The 19,934-nt window shown below is 39.9% G+C and overlaps 1 protein-coding gene across 1 annotated transcript in view; it reads left to right on the top strand.

Moving 5' to 3' along the window:
- Positions 1–19,934, top strand: part of ULK4 (unc-51 like kinase 4) — a 540,134-nt gene that overhangs the window by 162,272 nt on the left and 357,928 nt on the right. Inside the window, exons 22-24 of the mRNA XM_077754339.1 lie at positions 11,231–11,364; positions 13,016–13,137; positions 13,498–13,554. Coding sequence (XP_077610465.1) covers positions 11,231–11,364; positions 13,016–13,137; positions 13,498–13,554 — 313 coding nt within the window. The remainder of the gene's footprint in view (positions 1–11,230; positions 11,365–13,015; positions 13,138–13,497; positions 13,555–19,934) is intronic.

Genomic DNA, 19,934 nt, shown 5'->3' with positions numbered 1-19,934 from the left:
CCGTCTCAATAACGCCCAAAGTGTTCAGTAGTATTCTTCATCTAGTCGTTAGGCCCCAGACCTCTTAGTAACCCATTTTGTTGTTCTCATCACTCAATCCCATTTCATCAGCAAGTCATATTGAGTCTTCCTCCAAAAGATGCTTACCTGCCCATTTATCTCCTCCTTTCTATCAAAGCCACCCCTACCCTAGTGCCAGTCGGTAGCACCTCTCCTTGCCTATGATGCTCGCCTGCTAACTGGTTTGTCTGCCCCTACTCTTTCATCCCACCCCCCACCCTCCACAATTAATTTCTCATACAAAAGCTAGAATAATCCAATGAAAACGTCTTGGGGTTAGGCAAATTCAAGGCAATTTTGATTATAACACAAAAGCCCAAGTTTTCAATGGTAGGTTCAAAAAGGCTTGTTGAGACCATGGTGAATATATATATATGTATGTGTATTTGTACACACACACACAAACACACACACACACGTATGTATGTATATGAATTTGATGAAGTAGACAAATATCTACCTGTAACTCTAAATATTTAACTTGTACTTAAATATGTGGTTACACATATGTACTTATAATTACATATATAAAATAATGTACTGGTTTAGAAATTTTTCTCATTCTTGACATTTCGTAAAATAGATTTATTTCAACACTCCACATGCATCTTAAACTGCTTTATGGAAGTGTCACCACAGCATGTTTGACATCAGTTCCTTGAGTTTCTTCCACATCGTCTGACACAGTATTCCAGAGAGTATCATCTTCTCTTCCATTTAAATTGTTTTAGCGACAGCTCTTTTTGCTCTGAAGAATGATGTTGTCACTGACAGTTCTCTAGGAACCACCCTGTTCTTGTATAACAGTAGACAATTGCTTATGCATTTTTCCTGTGCTTATTTGTACTTTATGTAATTTGGTGTGATTATTAAATCAATATATATTTTATTCAACCTGTTTCTTTTTTGCTTTGCTTATAGTAGGAAAGTTTGTCTGAATAACCTAACTTGCCTTTACTGGCAACCAGAAGTCCATTGTCTTCTTCCTCCCTCCCTCCATCCCTCCCTCCCATCCATTTGTCCATCCATCCATGCTTGTTTATTTTTGAGAGAGAGAGAGAGAGAGCACACAAGCAGAGGGGGGACAGAGAGAGAGAGAGGGAGACACAGAAGTGGAAGCACACTCTTGGCTCTGAGCTGTCAGCACAGAGCCCAGTGTGGGGCTTGAACCCATGAATTATGAGATCATGATCTGAGCTGAAGTCAGCCACTTAACTGTATGAGCCACCAAGGCACCGCCACTGTCTTCTTTCTTGAAGTACTTCCTACTTGGCATCCAGAATATGTTTTTTGGTTTTCTTCATCCTTCACTAGTCAATTCTTGATCAGTTTCCTTTGTTATGATCCAGACTCTGTGGTAGTCCAGTGGCTCACTCTTTGGACATTCCCTCCTGAGGCAATCTCAGTTTAATGGCCTTATGTACCATCTGTGCATGATCACTGTCAGATCAGTGTCGTCAGCCTCGACCTTACCTCTGAACTCAGACTCACCTGTCAGCTGCCAAAATGATATCTACACTAAGTTGTCTAAAAAAGGACTTTCTACACCAGACTTGCTATTCTATTGGTCTGTACCTCTCTCAACAAATGGCAGCTCTGTTCTTCCAGTTGTTTAATTACATTAAACAACTTTAATGTAATTGGCTTTTCTCTTTCACATTTCACATCTCATCAATAGCAAGTCTAATTATTTGTACCTTACATAAGAAATCTAGAATTTCATCAATTGACACCATTTATGCATTTATCATCCCAAGCCAAAGCCACCACTGTTTCTCACCTGAACTATTATAGTTGCCTCTTAACTGGGATTTCTTCTTATGTTTGTATAATCTCTCCTCCTCACAGTGTCCACAGTGCTGCTTTTAGCCCCACAAATCAGATCATGCCATTCCTTCTCATTGAGAGTGAAATTCAAGATTCTTACCAAGGCCTATAATGTCTTACGAGGTTTGGAGCCTCTTTCCCTGGTCTTTTCTTTCACTGTGCCCCAGCCGCACGAGAATGCAGCAAGCATGTGCTTGCCTTTTGGGTGTTTGCATGTGCCTTCCCAACGGCCTGAAACATTTTGCCCTGCCTTCCACTTTGCTTGTTTCTTCACTCCTTCTGCTCTCTGCTTCAATGTCATCCTATAAGAAATGCCTTCTCTGACAAGTGACTGTCTTACTTTTCCTTAACTTTCCGTATAGGATTTTATTACCAGCTAAATTATTTTGTAGTTACTTATTTGTTAATTGTCTGTCCTTTTCCCACTTAAATGTACATTCCACGAGGCATATCCCCATCAACTAGAAAAATGCTAGTACGTAATAGACACTGTAAGTACTGAATGGATAAATGAATATCATCACCCTTGTACCCATCGAGTTCATTGTAGTAAAGGCATTACACTGATGTCAGTACAGGAGACATGAACAAGTTTAGGACATGACAGGCTTGGCCACAGAAGCTTGGCAGTGGCAGGAGGCCCGGCAGAAGGCAGATGAGGGAAGCATGATGGTGGATGTGTGTGGAATGAGCACCAGGATTCCTATGGAGATGGGAGTAAATTGTGGTCAGATTAGTGGGAATGAATCACAGAGGTAAATTGGGGGGGAGGGGTGTGGCAGGCAGTAGATTGGGAAACAGGCATATCCTGGGCAGAAATAATTCTATTAGGGGTGCCTGAGTGCCTCAGTTGGTTAAGTGTTCGACTTCAGGTCAGGCCATAATTATAGTTTGTGAGTTTGAGTCCCATGTCAGGCTTTGTGCTGACATCTCAGAGCCTGGAGCCTGCTTCGGGTCCTGTGTTTTCCCCTCTCTCTGCCCCGGCCCCTCTTGTGCGCTCTCTCTTTCTCTCTCTCTCAAAAAATAAACATTAAAAAAATTTTAAAGATTATATTAAGAGGAATAATTGTATTAAAGGTAATGGGGGAGGAGAAGAGGAGTGGATCTCATTTATTTGTGGTTTACTTGGAGTACGGTTCAGATTGTTGATCTTTTTTTTAAAAATTTTTAAATGTTTTATTTATTTCTGAGAGAGAGAGAGAGACAGCATGAACAGGGGAGGGTCAGAGAGAGAGAGAGAGAGAGAGACACAGAATCTGAAGCAGGCTCCAGGCTCTGAGCTGGCTATCAGCACAGAGCCCGATGCGGGGCTCGAACCCACACACCGTGAGATCATGACCTGAGCCGAAGTCGGACGCTTAACCGACTGAGCCACACAGGTGCCCCCAGACTGTTGATCTTTTTAACTTGTTTTCTTTGTAGAAGGCTAAGAAAGATCATTTGCAGTTTTGCTGTAGAGCAAATGTAAAGTGTTTATGGACACTACACTCAAATGTTTCTACATTTTATTTTCTTCATAGAATGAGAATTCTTTTAGGAGCTAATGTTCCCTTGTCAGTAAAGTCAGGTCTATCCTGGTATGGCCTATGTAAACACATCCTGTGATGGAAAGGCTCTGGGGAGAGTGCAAAGAAATGGAGCATCGTTCTAGAGTTAGTCTGATATTGTTATAGGTCCCATCAGCCTTTTATTTCTCCCTGCAGAGATAATGGACATTTTCTTATGTGTTATAAGTCTGTGCTTGTGTGTGGAGACTATTTGAGTAGTTTTTGCCCAGCAAATATTTCAGGCTATGGTAATTAGCATATTATTAAATTTTGTAGCATGATTTAAATCTAAGGAAAAGTTAACTCCTTATAGACAGTGTTAATTTGCTCTGTTTATACTTTGTGAATTTTGGCAGAATTTCTTTTGGGTCTCCTGATTTCCAATAGACAAACATTTCTATTTTCTCTGTTCTCTGTTTCTGTAATACCTGTTACTTATATAAAGGATTTCCTGGAACAGGAAAGAAGCCCACTTTTGAATCATCTCAGTCTCTGCTTGGATTCAGGTGATCCAGGCTGATTGCTACCCCAACTGCCTTCCAGAAGCAAATGTAAATCCTGTCTGGAGAAGTCTAACCCTAGGCCTCAAAAAATTCTTCTAGTTTTCCTGTATAGAGCCTAACACTGAATAGAAAGTAATCAGGACTGTGAGGAGATAAGATGATATGACAAAAATAAAAATAAAAAACAAGATAACAATATCCACAGAGGATACAGAAAATGGACCTCTCAGATGTTGACCTTAAAATAATTAGATCAGTATGTTCAAGGACTTTGAAAGAGGGAAAATTTCCATAGAGGGCTAGATCTATAAAAACAAGCCAAATGGAGATTCCACGACCGAAACATACAATAACTGAAAGTGGAAGCTCAGTGGATTGGGTTAAGAGCAGATTAGACACAACTGAATAGAGAATTAATCTTCTGAAGTGAGGTGGGATCAGAATAGAGACATATGAGGATGGAAAACATGGAGAGTTGGGGAGGACAAGTGGGAAATGGTTTTTACAATAGAAGGTGCTGGATCATTTTGGATATCAGTATAGAGAACCTGTATTAAGTAATACTGCACAAAAAGTCAATCCAGTTAGATTGCATGTTTAAGTATAAAAATGTTATTTGAACAATAAAGCTTCTAGTAGGTAACAAATAAAAATATCTTCATGACCTTGGAGTAGACCAAGATTTTTTAAATAGGACACAAAAGCACTATTATAAAGGACAATATTGATAGATTGGATCACCTTAAAATTAGGAACTTCTGTTTATCAAAAAGCATCATTAAGAGAAAAACAAGATAATACAGGAAGGTATTTGTTATACATATAATCAACAGTGGGCTTTTAAGTAGACTACCTAAAGAACTGAAAGCTGATAACTCAGTAGAAAAATGAGCACAAGACTTGAACATGCATTTCACAAAGTTCTCTCCAAGTGGCCATTTAACACACCAAAAAATACATAGCCTTATTAATCATCAGGAGCATTCCATTTGACTGTGATGAGATACCAATGGGTACCCACCAGAATGGCTATAGTTATAAAGCCTGATAATGCAGATTTTGGCAAAAATGTAGAGAAACTATATTTTTTATATCTGCATGTTGGAATGTAAATTGTCTTAATCACTTTGGAAAACTGATATCAACAGTGTCTACTAAACTGAATCTAAGAATGCTTTGTGATTCAGTAATTTCACTTGCAAGTATATGCCCAACAGAAATGTTTATGTGTACCAAGCATAAGGTATGCTTAGCACTGTTTGTAAGTGGAAACAGCCTCAGCATCCATCAGTAATGACTACATTGTGGTATACCTACACACCAGGACATTATACAGCAATGAAAAAGAGCTTGGATGAATATCACCAAATATGAAGTCATGCAAAACCATGCCTGTGGATAAGTGGTAAGGTTTGGTCTGGTCATGATTAAGAGTTGAAGGAATGACAACCTGTTCTAGAATTTCTCAGTGCATGGATGAATCTTGTTGCCTTTGAGTTTCATCCTAAGATTATCTGTATATGCATTTTTTATGTGAACTTTAGCATTAGTATATCTAGTATGTTTGTCTTGGGCCAGTTTTGCTAAAGGGCATTCTAGTCGTCAGCTGGAGGGCAGGAACCTGGCTGCCAGAATCCTGGGGGCCTGCTGCTTCCAGCCCCTGTGGGAATTCCCTTAGACTCCCCCTGTTTGCCCTTTGATAGTGGTTTCTGTCTCCCAGTCTAGAAACTTTCTGTTTGATTTTCTCTAGAAAATAAATCTCCAGACTTCAACGTCTGCCTGGGTACAAGTTGAGTGGCAGTCACCTAGATTCACTGGGAAGAGGAGGTAATCTAGGGATCAACTGCTTTTTATTCAGATTTCACCATGTATTTGTTATTTTACCCTTTCTCTGTCACACTTAGTTTTAGAAATACCTTTTTAGTCCAGGCGAGTGGTTATTCTTACCCATTAAGAATAATGGATTTGGATTCCTTCCCAGTCCATGTGATAAGTCAATTTCCAATGAATTGAGGACTTTAATGTGAAAGACAAAAGGAAGGGTAAAAGGAAAGCTCTAGACCATATAAGTAATGCCTACAAGTCACTAACAAAAGATCAAATACTGAAAACAAAAGACCTGAACAGATATTTCACAAAAGAGGAAATATGAACAAAGAAATACAAAAATATGCTTACCATATTAACAGTGAGGAAAATTCAAACAAAGACCACAACATACAGAGGAGTAAAGATGAAATCTGCCACTAGTAGATATCGATGATGAGCTTGTTACTTGGAACTTATACCTAGTTGCTGGGAGTGCATTGGGATGCAGTTGGGCAGTGATGCGATAGTGGAACATTTGTGGTTCCACTGCTATGGGTGCACCTCAGCAGCTCTTGGACCTGTACCTCAGGAGACCAATGCAGCGGCTTTCACAGCAGTTTCAAAGCAATATACGTCTAGTGAGCTAATATTTATTCAACACTTATTTCATGTCGGGAACTGTGCTCAGTAGAAAGATGTGGTGAGCAAAATCAGATACTGTTCTTGCTGTAAGGTACTTTTAAATTTCCTGGATGACAAATATTATCAGATAATCAGAAGACACGAATAGACACTTTTCCAAAGAAAACATCCAGATGGCCAACAGACACATGAAAAGATGCTCAACATCACTCATCATTAGGAGAATACAAATCAAAACCACACTGAGAAACCACCTAACAGTAGTCAGAGTGACTAAAATGAACAACTCAGGAAACAACAGATGCCGACGAGGATGTGCAGAAACGGGAACCCTCTTGCACTGTTGAGGGGGATGCAAACTGGTGCAGCTGGTCTGGAAAACAGTACGGAGGTTCCTCAAAAAATTAGAACTACCCTACGACCCAGCAGTAGCACTACTAGGAATTTATCCAAAGGATACAGGGTGCTGATTCATAGGGGCACATACACCCTGATGTTTATAGCAGCCCTTTCAACAATAGCCAAGTTATGGAAAGAGCCTAAATGTCCATTGACTGATGAATGGATAAAAAAAAAAATGTGGGTTATATATACAATGGAATTCTACTTGGCAGTGAGAAAGAATGAAATCCTGCCATTTACAGCAACGTGGATGGAACTGGAGGGTATTACACTAAGTGAAGTAAAGCAGTCAGAGAAAAACAGATATCATATGTTTTCACTCATGGGATGTTTTACTTGAGAAACTTAACAGAAGGGAAGGGGAAAGGAAGGGAAGGGGAAAAATAGTTACAGAGAGGAAGGGAGGCAAACCATAAGAGACTCTTAAATATAGAGAACAAACTGAGAGTGGCTGGGGGCATGGGGAAGAGGGGAAAAGGGTGATGGGCATTGAGGAGAGCACTTGTTGGGATGAGCACTGGATGTTATATATAAGCGATGTATCATGGGAATCTACCCCCCAAACCAAGAACACACTGTATACACTGTATGTTGGCCAATTTGATAATAAATTATATTTTAAAAAGATAATAAAAATATTATAAAATTGTACTTGGGTAAGGGCTTTAATGTATTCTCTGGTATGAGACTGTATCATTGACAGATTGAATTTAAGTAGGTGATCATTGCAGTGAATGATGAAATATATGTAGGAGTTGACTGGCAAGGAATGAAGAGAAGAGCCATGTAGTTAGAGAGGCAATACCTTGTTGCTGGGGAAGGGGAGAGAGACTAAAAGAGGTAAGTTTAACTGGAGGGGAAGAAATCAAGCCAATTGGAGGTGTAGATGGGAACCAGACTCTGGAAGCCTTGATGGTCATGATAGGGAGTTTTAAGAACTCACATGTTAAGGATATTGGGATTCCATTGAAAGTTTTTAAGCACAGGGACAACTTGATGGACAAGATCCACATACATATGGGATATGTAGAGTTAGAATGACAGGGTAGGACATAGACTAGCTAGGAGTCTGTCTTAGTTGAGAAGGGAGTATGGAAGCTTGCACTTGATTGGGAGTGGAAAAGTGTAACGGTTTGGGGAGCATTTAATGATTGACTTGGTGTGAGAAGAGGAAGGGAGGTGATAAGGATGATTCAAAGGTTTCTGATTTGTTTAATAGGGTGGGAGTGATGGCATATAATGGGATATTTTTCTCTGAAAGACAACCAGATTTGTTGGGATGATAATTATATTTAGCTGGGATATGTAGATTTTGAAATGCCTTTGAGACAGACAAAAGTAGATGTTGAGTCAGAGTGGAATATGTAGATCTATAGCTTAGCGACCAGGTTTGGGCTGCAGATACGTAATTAGAAAACCTTTGTGTATATAGTGGTAAATCAAATCATTGGTGGAGGTGAGATGGTGTGGGTCAAATGGTAGTAAGAAAAGAGCAGTGGACCTAGAACTGAGTCTTGATAAACTTGAGCATTTAGGATAAATGACACTGGGGCGCCTGGGGGCTCAGGTCCCCCCACCCCTCCGAAGCAACCGACTTCAGGTCGTGATCTCACAGTCACGATAGCTAGCTCAGAGCCTGGAGCCTGCTTCATATTCTGTATCTCCCTCTCTCTCTGACCCTCCCCTGCTCACGCTGTGTCTCTCTCTCTCAGAAATTTAAAAAAAAAAAAAAAAAAAAGGATAAACTACACAGAGAAGGGCCAACTAAAGAAGCTGAAGAAGAAAACTAGAAATGTGTGGTGTCATGATGTATAGAAGAGCAGGAGTGGCGACAGTATGAAACGTTGCTGACAGGCACCTGCTGGATTTGATGTCACAGATGTTGTCAGTGACCTTCAAGCAGGTGATAGGTGTGAGTCAGACTAGGGTGGGTTGAGGAACAAGTAGGAGGAACTTTGGAGGTGCTAGGTATAGATATCTCTTTCAAGACTCTCCCCTCCCCCCCCTTTTTTTTGAGAGAGAGAGCACACGTGTGAGTGAGAGAGGGCAGAAGGAGAGAAAGAGAAACTCTTAAGCCCAGCACAGAGCCCAAGGTGAAATCAGGGGTTGGATACCTAACTGACTGAGCCACCCAAGTACCTTGCCATCTAGGTTTGATGACGGGAAGGAGAGAGACAATGAAGAAGTTGTTAGAAGAACATGAAAAGTATTTTTGTTAAATGGGAGAGGGTGATATATAAAAGGGAAAATGAATAATTGGCAGTTTTAAGGTTGTGAGAAGGTGGAAGGGAAGGAGACGTGGGTCCATAGCTGTGACAGGAGGAAAAGCAGCGAGGCTGGGACGCACAGTAGGCACGCGTGTTGAGAATTTGGAACAAGAGTTCCTTCATGATACTTTCTGTTTGCTCTTATGAGAGGGTGGGCACTTGGAGGTTTGAAGAGAAGAAAAATTTGAAAACAGACTGGTAATACATGGACTAATGAGATATAGTCAGATTGCAGGTACTGCTCTGGGCCGCTCATTATTGGTGTCACGCATTTATGGCGGAGTTCAGCTTCAGCAGCCTTCTCTGCAGGCATCCAGAAAGCAAATCATTGGATTCACACAGAGTCCATTTGGCTAGATGGGTGCAAAGAGAAGAAAAGGGGCAGGAGTGTAATGAAATGATAGATGGTGGGAGATAATGAAGCAGGAGATAGGTGAAGAAAAGAAAAGGCTGATGGATTGGCAGAAATTGTCATGGATTCAATTAAGAGAAGTTTCCCCAAAGTTGAGGAACCATCACAGTGGAAGAACATGCAAGGAGGGTCAAGAGCAGATAATGGTTAGAGGGTGTGTTTGAAGTACTCATCTTGGAAGAGATGCTGTAATCTTTCATTATGGAAAAGCTGTTCAGCAGATGGCGAGGCTGGGCAGGGAGAAGTCAGGCAACCCATCTTGGGATGCAGAAAAGGAAGATGCGTTTCCACGTCTCTAGTATTTTCAGGTTCTTCTCCTTAGATTGGGCTGAGGGAACAGTGCCGGCTAATCAAGAGGTCCTTGGAGTTGCTGCTCTGGTCTTGGAAGCTCCCAGCCGCAACAATAGCGTGTGATGCCATCCATCCCTGGGAGCTCCTGGCTGGCTGACAGGCTGCCCCCAGTCATTGTATCACATGTCATGAAGCTCTTAGCTTCCACTTATCCTCTCATTTCTGTGGTTTACTCATCATCAAGAAGTTACGTGCTCTGAATTCTTTAAGTAGTATTGATACATTTTTGCCAACTTAACCACTATTTTTCCTGCATTTTGACTAATGCCATGTATTTGTTAGAGTGTGGCCTGCACTGTGATCAGTGACTCGAAAGGAGGATCCTAAATGGCTGATGGAAACAAACTTTTGATTTGGTGTCGTCTGCGTGTGTTCACTACTAGAGCTCTAAATAATAGCAGAAAGGCAAAAAGCATGACTAAATCTACGAAGAGAGCCCCATAAATGCTAAGCGTTAAGATATTGGTATACTTATAAGTGTTATGTACAAAACCACCTCTTCCCAGTTGACAGTAGGAGTTGGTGGAAGTTCTCTCTGGGAAGTAGAAGTTGGGTGAGATTAGTAGGGACAGTGAGCTGGGAAGAGAGATGAGGGCATTGGGAGATGTAAAGAGGTTTTCACATGATGAAATCCATGAACTCACTGCCCTTTTGGGAGTTGAGGGGAATGGACCTGGGAAGGTGCCTAGTGGGCCCAGCAAAGAGGATGAAATATGAGCCTACACCCTCGATATCTAGAATGATGGTCCAGTATGTTCCCTGGGTCTGGGCTGGGCACAGTTGGTCAGAGATTGATGTTTACTGAATGCCAGTGGGTTGCAGAAGTCATATGTTTTGTTAAAAGGCAGATATCATAAAACGAGGGGACAAAGGGACATGTGAACTCCAGATGTTTAGATATAGCGTCTCTCTCCGTATCACCCAGTGTTGAAATGAAACTTTTTCTTTGGGTTCATGTACACAGTTTACTGAAGGAGCTGGAATTCATGTGACTTGCCTGAGGTCCCAAGCAAGTTTAGTACTAATGACCAACACAAGCACAGACAACTTGTTTTCCTTTGAACCTTTGAAACTCCAAGAGCTCTCCTCTGCCCAGATGCCTTTTTCTGCCTTTCATCCATCATCTGAAGAATGTGGTTTTTTCTTCATGGGCCAAAGCTAAATGAAACCAGGGCATTGTTTTGTAATACACTGGCAGATATATTCAAAGTTGCCTTCTTTCTTTCCACATAACTGTGTAGATTTTCCTAAGGCAAAAAACAGACTGCGCCTGGCAACTTGCTACAAATCTAAATGTCAGCATGATGGGGACCGTGCCCCCCAGAAACATTTGCCTTGGTGGTGTTTTCTGATAGATGCTATCAACTGTTTTATCATGAGAGGTAATCTTTTGCACTCTCCCGTATGTAGACTGGTGATGTACATCGAGAGAGACAGCAGAAAGACCACTCCAGGCAAGGAACAACAAGGCAGCAATGAATACCTGTCCAGGTGCCTGGACCTTCTCATCTGTCACATTGTGCACGAGTTGCCGCGGATCCTGGGTAAATTGGAGTCTTCCCCTCAGGCCCCTGGCCGCTCCCCTTTCTGCACTTGGGGTTTTCTGCACTTGGTCTCTTTTTTATTCTTGCTTCTCACTTACCACAGGAAAGAGCACTGACACCTTTTCTTGAATGTGTAGTTTCAAGATTTGAACTCAAGATTTGCTTTACCTATTTTCACAGTTATTTTGCATCAGTGACATGATTGAGGCAACGAGCAGACCAAAGGTTACACTGAGGTGTCATTTATGGTAAACTGGCAATAACAGAAAATAAACATGAGAAAAGCATTGCAAGAGCTTAAAATTGGACTTAATTTTTTTTTTTTAGGTTAAGATTTTTCAAGATCTCTCTCTGATTCTGAAGAAAAGATTTTTTTTCTTTCGGATTACAGCCACACATTTATTTGCTGTTAAGAGAATTTTAAAAATGCATAAGGATTAGCATTTAATATTATAGAATTTTGATATTAAAATGCAAAGTTTGAAAATTTCTTTGATTTGAAAAACTTTAAATGAAAATAATGATTTGCAAAAGATGTTTTTTCTGGCTAATCTGTTATTTCATTATAATTTGGAGAAATGAAAGTAATCTAAGGAATGTATACGTTTAGCTTAAATCCCATTCCATGCTTTTCCAGCAGATGTAGCTATACACCAGAAATATTTAAAATGTTACGGCAAAAGATATTTAGACTCAGAAATTCAAAGTATTAAATCAGAATAATGAAAATATCTTCATGGCTGATTAATGATATCTTTTTGCTCCTTACTAATACTTTGAGAGATGTGTTTGGTTGTTAATGACTGAAACTAGAGCATTTCAAATATGTTTTGGATTAGAACCTTTTAAAGTTTAACCCGAAGTTGACAGTCTGGTCAATTGGTAGTTGAGTTTCTTAGTGCCAGACTCATCCTGTCTCAGGGTGCGATGGTAAGATTCAGATGTCCACAGTGTAAGTTCTTTTTATTATCGGACTTATCATCCAGTGAGAAGTTTTAGGAATTGATCTTTTTTTTTTTTTTTTTACTTCCATCCTATTTTATTATTAAAGATTGCAAACTATCATCTGCTCACTTAAAATGAAAAGATTTTTGAATGTTTATTTTTTTGAAAGAGAGAGACACAGAGCATGAGCAGGGGAGGAGCAGAGAGAGAGACACACACACAGAATCTGACACGGGCTCCAGGCTCTGAGCTGTCAGCACAGAGCTTGACACAAGGCTCAAACTCACAAACGGTGAGATCATGACCTGAGCTGAAGTTGGATGCTCACTCAACTGAGCCACCTAGGTGCCCCTGTTCAGTTATAGTTTTTTAAATAACCTTTTCCTGTTTACAGAAGTAAGAAGTGCTCATGGTTAAAATTTAGAAAAGATTAAAAAAGGAAGAAAAATAATATATAAAACCAATAACATAAGTTTTACTTACAATTGCTAGATGAAAGATGAAGCTTTTATCCATTCTATCTCCAGAGGCTACAGCTTTCTGTTATAATCTCAGTATTTGTGAATAAAATAGCACAGCCCCTACTCACGTCTTTATTTAGAGATTAATTACTGCAATAACCCCAGTAGTGTTCTGGCAATGACCAGTGGTCCCTAAGTATCTGTGGTCTGTAACCTTCATGCATGATCCTGGATGTGCTTTGCAGGTGACATTCTTAACGCCTTGGCCAATGTTTCTGGTCGTAAACACCCATCGACAGTCCAAGCGAAACAGCTGAAGATGTGTCTACCCCTGATGCCTATAGTACTTCACCTCGTAACTTCTCAGGTACTGTCTTATTAGGAAAAAACCAAAATATTAAAAATGTGACTCCCATCTTGGTAAACTGGAACTTAGAAACATCAAATCAGGGGCACCTGGGTGGCTGAGCTGGTTAAGCCTCCGACTTCAGCTCAGGTCACGATCTAGCAGTTTGTGAGTTCGAGCCCCACATCAGGCTCTGTGGTGCCAGCAGGGAACATGCTTCTGATCATCGGTCCTCCTCTCTGTCTGCACCTCCCCCACTTGTGCTCTCTCTCTCTCTCTCAAAAATAAAATAAAGAAACATTAAATCAGACAAAATATTTTTCATTTTTTTTCTTATACACGGCTTTCAGAATTTAATCTATGGAAACTCTCATCACACAGGTATTTCGACCTCAAGTTGTGACGGAAGAGTTCCTTTTCAGTTATGGAACGATTCTTGTGAGTAACACTGAATTTTTTACGTTCCTAATAAAAATGTGGCTGTCTCTACTCTTTGTGGAATCTGGTGTCAGAATGAAGTAATTTTTAAACCCTTGTGGTATTTATTAGTCTCCAGGGAAGTGACCTTTTTATATTTTTATCTGTTGACTGTAATAAAATTTGACATTTGGAGAAAAATACATTCTCTCCTGATAATGTATTTTGTACAGATACTGTCCAAGTAGGGTAAATACATCCATAGAAAATACTTTCATAGATTTTGGTATTAAACATCATGAAAAAATTTAACCTGGAGAGAATGGAATGCTGGGAATATATTATCATCATTATTTACTTATGTTGCCCAGTTATGTGCAGTATCTCTTTGGAGGATGGCCTTTCTCTAAATTAAGCTCAGTTTAACTTTTTCTTTAATTTTGAGGAGATGGGTAGCAATGAAAAAAAACCAACAACAAATCATTCATTGTCCTATCTTTTACTTCAGGTTTTGCCCACAAAAAGTAGTCTTTCTTTTCAGTTGTGGCTCATGAATGATGTTATCTTTTTTCCTAGCCTGGAATACAGTATATATCATTGATAAAATGGGGAGCTACACAAAGAGAAAGTTGACATTTGTCACACGGCATCTCCAGTCTTATTTGATATTAATAACAAACAACTGAGATTTTCAAAATGCCATTGAGGTTTCTAGTTAACATGAAGTAAACATCTTCATTTTGCTGTAGGTTTGGAATTAAAAAATGATTGTCTTCCACAAATGAGTTTGTAGTTTTCTAGAAGGTTCATCATAAAGTATATGAAGTTTTGAAGTACAAATGTTGAGTGGAGGTCACTAATTTTTTAAGGTGTGTCCAGGTGATGTCGTAGGGTCCTTTTGTCCCCAATTTAAAATCTTTATCATCCTAAGTGCCTTGAATCCTCAGTTCTGTAAAGTACGGAACTTTGGATGTATGTTCATGAATTTGCAACTTATTAGAATTTCACTTATCACCTTCTTTAAATTTCCTTGTTAATGTGTTTTTAAGTACTGTATAGAAGTACTGTATAGGTGGCGTTTTGGCATGACCATAGTTCTGTAATTCCGCTGAATGGACATACCGATGCCTGGAAGTGGTAATTTTGCCGCTCCAGCCATCTTGGGATCTTTTGGCACAGTGTGTGTTTGGGATGAGGATAATTGTCCTTGCTTGTTCTTTTATTTTTGTTCTCACGTAGAGCACTTTTCTCTGCCTGCGTTAGCTGAGTACGCTTTAGGTTTTCAAGGAACCAGCAAATGCGTCCAACTAAAAATCTTCATGGACGCTCAGGAATGTTGTGTGTGTGTTTTCAGGAGGACACATCTGCTCTGTGTCATGCTCTGCTCCTCACAAGGGAGGGGGCCACACCAAGGAGGGGTCTCCTCATTTCTCCCAAGAATGGGCGAACTCTCTGTGCACTGGGTGGTATTCTGTAGGGTTTTCTTAATACAGGCCCTTTTAGGGAATCGAAAATATGGTCCCTGGTTGAAAGATAATTAGGATATTGGAAAATCTTTGGAATTTTTTTTCCCCCTTGATAATCTCACTCACATAGAGGGAGTTTTGGCAAATTAAATGGAAAAGGTCATTTGGCTTTCTTTGGGCTGTTTCCCCAGTTAGAATCATGGCCAGGCCCAGAATCTTTTCATTATTTTTCTCATCACATTTGTTATTTGGCCTTAGCTGTGTTTTCATTGTTCTTATACTTAGTGTTGATGGCTTTGATGAAACACTAGTAAAGGGAAAGAAGTACTTACTAAAATGAAGGACCCGAATTTAATTATCTATAGAGTTCTTGTGCATGTTATTATGAGCTCTTGAGAGTTGGTTGTTGCTTCCATGAATCGATTCATAATCTGTCCAGAAGATGCCAAAGGTATTAGGGAGGTCTCAGCGCTCTGCTCATGCCACCAGGCAAAGGGGACTTATCTGACATCCTACAGCTCTGTGGAAATCCACAGTGTGGATTAGCATATTGAAACCTCTTGAGTTTTGTGCTTGGAAATAATTCCTTTAATTTTTGCTTACGTAATGGTTTCCTGAACTTAGTTGAGAGTTTTTGTTTTGTGGGGCGCAAAGGGGACTGCACAGCTCTAAGTGTTCTGTAGAGCAGTCCGCAGAGTGGCTTTGTGGAACTGTCCAGAGCCCCGTGCATCTTATCTTCTGCCCTGGTGGCCTGAGGGAGCAGTTCATTCACGTGTACATGTTTAGGACTGTATTTTGAAAGCCTTATTGTTCTATATGGAGATAAATATTTTTAGTGTTTTTCAAAATGTATCTGGTAGAGTAGCTTGATTTGCCCTAATTAGAGGTATTCAAGTGTGGTTCCTCTTTAGGAGTTGTATCCAGTGGCAGCAACTTGGTGCCTAGAACTTTTTGGGTATTCTCTTAGGCAGCTTTCCCACCCATGGGTATGGAGACAGCACTCAGGTTGGGGTGATGGCCACTCGTTGGGAGGGTCCTGGTGGCTCCTCACAGGCTGGAGGGAGCGGTGGAATGGTGCCTCCCATTGGCTTCAGTTTTCACTTTGGCAGCGGCATGTTTTGCCTATTTGACTCATAGACATCTTTTATTTTTTTTGGTAGAAAAATTCAGGATGCTTCTTATATATGGACACAAGCGTGTAGGAATTAATGTTTTGTAAACATTTTTTTCCCAATGATAAAGTTTTGGTTGTCTTCTTTTTATAGAGGCAAGTATTTGGAAACAATTTAGCAGGGCACCTTTAAAACCGTTATTAAGCTTTCAAAGGGTCCAGGCAAAAGCTGATAATTGCTGTTTTCCCTTCTTATTAACAGAAGCAGTGTGTCATCATACCCGCCTCCCTCTCCAGTGGGGAAAAAAAAAAGCATCTAGGGACAGTGTGAACAGTAAAGCATCTGGGGAAGTGCTGTGGGGAAATCCTGTAGTGAATACCGTCGTTCTTTGGGGCCCCCATCGAATTGGGCTGGGAAATAGGAAGTAATGACCTTAAGGAAATACGCTCGGGAACTCATGATGTATGTTAAACTAACGTTCACTGTGTTTCTTGTGTCCTTTTGAAAATGTTCGTGATTAATGAGCTGAGGAAGAGGATTTTGTTGTGGTTTTTTTTTTTCTTTTTCTTTCTTAAGTTCTGGCCTCGTTAGTTTATAAAAGTGCAACGATTGTGTGGTGGTTATAATTTTCTATAAAAAAGACCTCACCATTCTAATTTTCAAACACAAGAAATGATAAAGTTATTCTGATAGCTTTTAATATAAAAGTATAATTATAATCTCCATTATTAATAAATCTTCACTTATCCTGGGTATTGAGACAATGACTTAAGACAAGACATACTTCCTGTCTTTTGCAGATTTTTGTTTTAAGTAACTATTGTTTTGTTGGTAGGTATCGACTCCAGTTGCAGCAGATCAGGCAGAGAGAGTACACTCTTACATTTTTAAAAACATGATACAGTGTACTCATTCATAATACAAATGCTATTATGAGTCTCCCCCTCTCCCTTTTATGAACTAAACTACTTTGCTACAGCAGCTGATTTCCAGCTTCTTTGAAGTACCGAGTAATATCGCAGAGCACTGGCCTGCCCTTGAGGTGCCGCTATCCTCTCTGGAAGGGGTCATTTTCTGCCCCCCACTCCTCTACCCAGTGAGCCTGACTGTGAGCGCCCATCCTTTTTGCTCCTCTGCTAGCATTCCCAGCTTTGAATCTCGTACCCTCAGAAGATGGCCTGTGTTATGCCCCGTGCTGTGTTCCTACAGATTTCTGGGTCATTGCTGCTCATTCCTTAGGATCTCCTAGCAGGGAGCTCACTGTCGGTCTCTCTGTGCTGTGCCTGTCCACGTTCTTGGAAAACCAGACATCCCTATGGACCTTCCTTCCAACACCTCAGCCTCTCTACCACCTCCTTCCTCATGGACTTATCTTCCCTCCCTCAACTGGCAGCATCCATGACCTTATTTCCATTGTCACACCACCACCAGGGCTGGCCACCACCCCTGATTTTCAACCCCCTTCTTCTCCCCATCTCTAGCAGCCCTTTGGTTACAGTGAGACTTAATTTGCTCTTAGCACTTTCTGCTAACGGTCCTGCCCTCCTGAGGGCCAGTGACTTCACTTTTCTCTTCACTCAGCTCCGAGGCTCTTGTTCAGCCCCCATTACTGCCTTACCAAACCTGTAACTCCCTTTGCTTTCTTCTTCCAGTGTCCTTCTCTGGCCGACCCTAATGCTGGTTCCATTTAATTCTCTACCTCCCGCTTTGAGTATCTAGATATGGCTAGAGAAAAACTCAACAAAATAACTGGACTCATTTTATTTTTATTTTAATTTTTTATAACTTGTCTCACTTTAAATTCAAGATGGCTCATCTCAAGTGAGCCCTCTCTGCAGACTAGTGCATCTAGTTCCTTTTCCTAATTTATATGCCTTCATACTTACTAGAAGAAGTATATCAAAAGACATCAACATTGGTAAATCAATGAAGCATTCAGTAGGGATTCTTTTTTAATTAAACAGAATAAGTGGAAGGAAGCCCATAATTCCACTATTGAGATGACCCTCCTTGACATTAAAAAAGAAAAAAAATTAATACATGTAATATGACTAGCAAATTCCAAGAGCGCAGAAGGCAGAGAATGAAATGTGAAAGCGTGCCTCCCAGGCCAGCTTCTGTCTTCCTAAAGGAAACCTCTGCTAGTGGGTCGGTCCCTGTGATTTCTTCCTCGGAAATTTTTGTCCTCATCTGTTTGTGTATTATCTATATTTTAAAATATATGTACAGGAAAGATCATAGTACAAACACTGTGTGGTGCCTTCTTTCTTTGCTTAGCAATCCTTAGACCTCTAAATAGATTTATGTAAGTCAAAAGACATCTTTCTCTGAATATTTTATTCAACATCAGTTCTGTCTTTACTAAGCAAAAGTTATATGCCCCTTTTAGAACTTTGTGAAATTATTTCAACCAAGTTATCATGACAAGCTATTTTTTTAATTATTACATTATTTATTTTTGGTCCTTTTTGTTTTTGTAATCATAGATTGAAAACCACTTTAAAGTGTCTTACATGTTCAGCTTTCAAAGAGCATATGTCTTAAGATTTTCTCTTAAAGGCAATTTGTGCTTATATAAATTATAAAATATATACTTATTAAAAATGTGTAGAAAATTACAGTGAGATTTGAAGAAAAAATCACCCATAACTACACCACTGTCAGAGACAACTCTTGTTAACATATTGTTATTTACTCAGAGTGTTTTCAGTTTGCATGTATGCACTTGTGTGTAGAAAACTGTGTAGCACATATGAGTTGCCCTGTATGCCGTTGAGACCATGCTGTGAGTGTATTTGTATTCTGTCTTCTTTGTATTTAACTTTGATTCATCAGTATTTTCCAACAGCCTTAAAATTTCTTTTTTTTTCCTACAGTTTAATGGCTATATGCTGTGCCACTTGTATAAACTGTATACAGTTTGCTGCCTGAAATTTCAGTGAAGTTCAAAAATACCCAAACAAACAGCACACTATTTAGGGACGCATGTATATCTAGTAAAGCTATTAAAAAATGCCAAGGACCATGTGTAGCAACATGGATGGACCTTGAGGGTGTTATGCTGAGCGAAATAAGTCAGGCAGAGAAGGACAAATATCATATGTTTGCACGTATAGGAGGATTAGGAGGAACTTGACGGAGGAACAAGGGGGAGAAGAAGGGGGAAAATGGTGGGGGAAAGGGAGAGAAGCAAACCATGAGAGACTCTTGAATGCTGACAAAAACTGAGGACTGATGGATGTGGGGGGGAGGAGGGATGGGCATGGAGGAGGACACTTGTGGGGATGAGCACTGAGTGTTATGTGGAAACTAATTTGACAATAAACTATTAAAAAAAAATGCCAAGGAAATGATAAATTCATGACAGTCATTATCTCCATACGAATGACATGGGACGTGGGAAGCTCATGCAGAGCTCCTAACTTAAATATAGGTGTAAGAATTTTCTTTATTCTTTATAACCCAGAAACCTTACACATGTGCTTTTGTATGTGTTATAGATAGCCATTTATATTTCTGAATATTTTAAGAAGAATCATTGGATCATAGTAGACTCATTTTCCCTCCAGACTAATTGCTTATTTGGTTTTTTTATTTCAAGGTAATCCTGTGGTTTTTTTTGCTACTTGTTATTATATATAAACTATAACATATGTATTATTTTGTGAGCCAGGGGCCAGAGCTCAGTTGCAGGGCTTTTGCACGTTCACACTATTACTGCTGTTTTGTTTATTATTAGTTTTGTTTATTATTAGTAATGTTTTGTTACTATTATTAGTAAAATGTTTATTTACTTGGCGGGGGGGGGGTTGTGCAGAGAGAG

Source organism: Crocuta crocuta, unplaced genomic scaffold (assembly GCF_008692635.1).
Source record: "Crocuta crocuta isolate KB4526 unplaced genomic scaffold, BGI_CrCroc_1.0 scaffold70, whole genome shotgun sequence".
NCBI classification, from domain to species: domain Eukaryota; kingdom Metazoa; phylum Chordata; class Mammalia; order Carnivora; family Hyaenidae; genus Crocuta; species Crocuta crocuta.
Note: the sequence above shows the minus strand (reverse complement) of the source record. Positions and strands in the feature narration are given on the sequence as shown.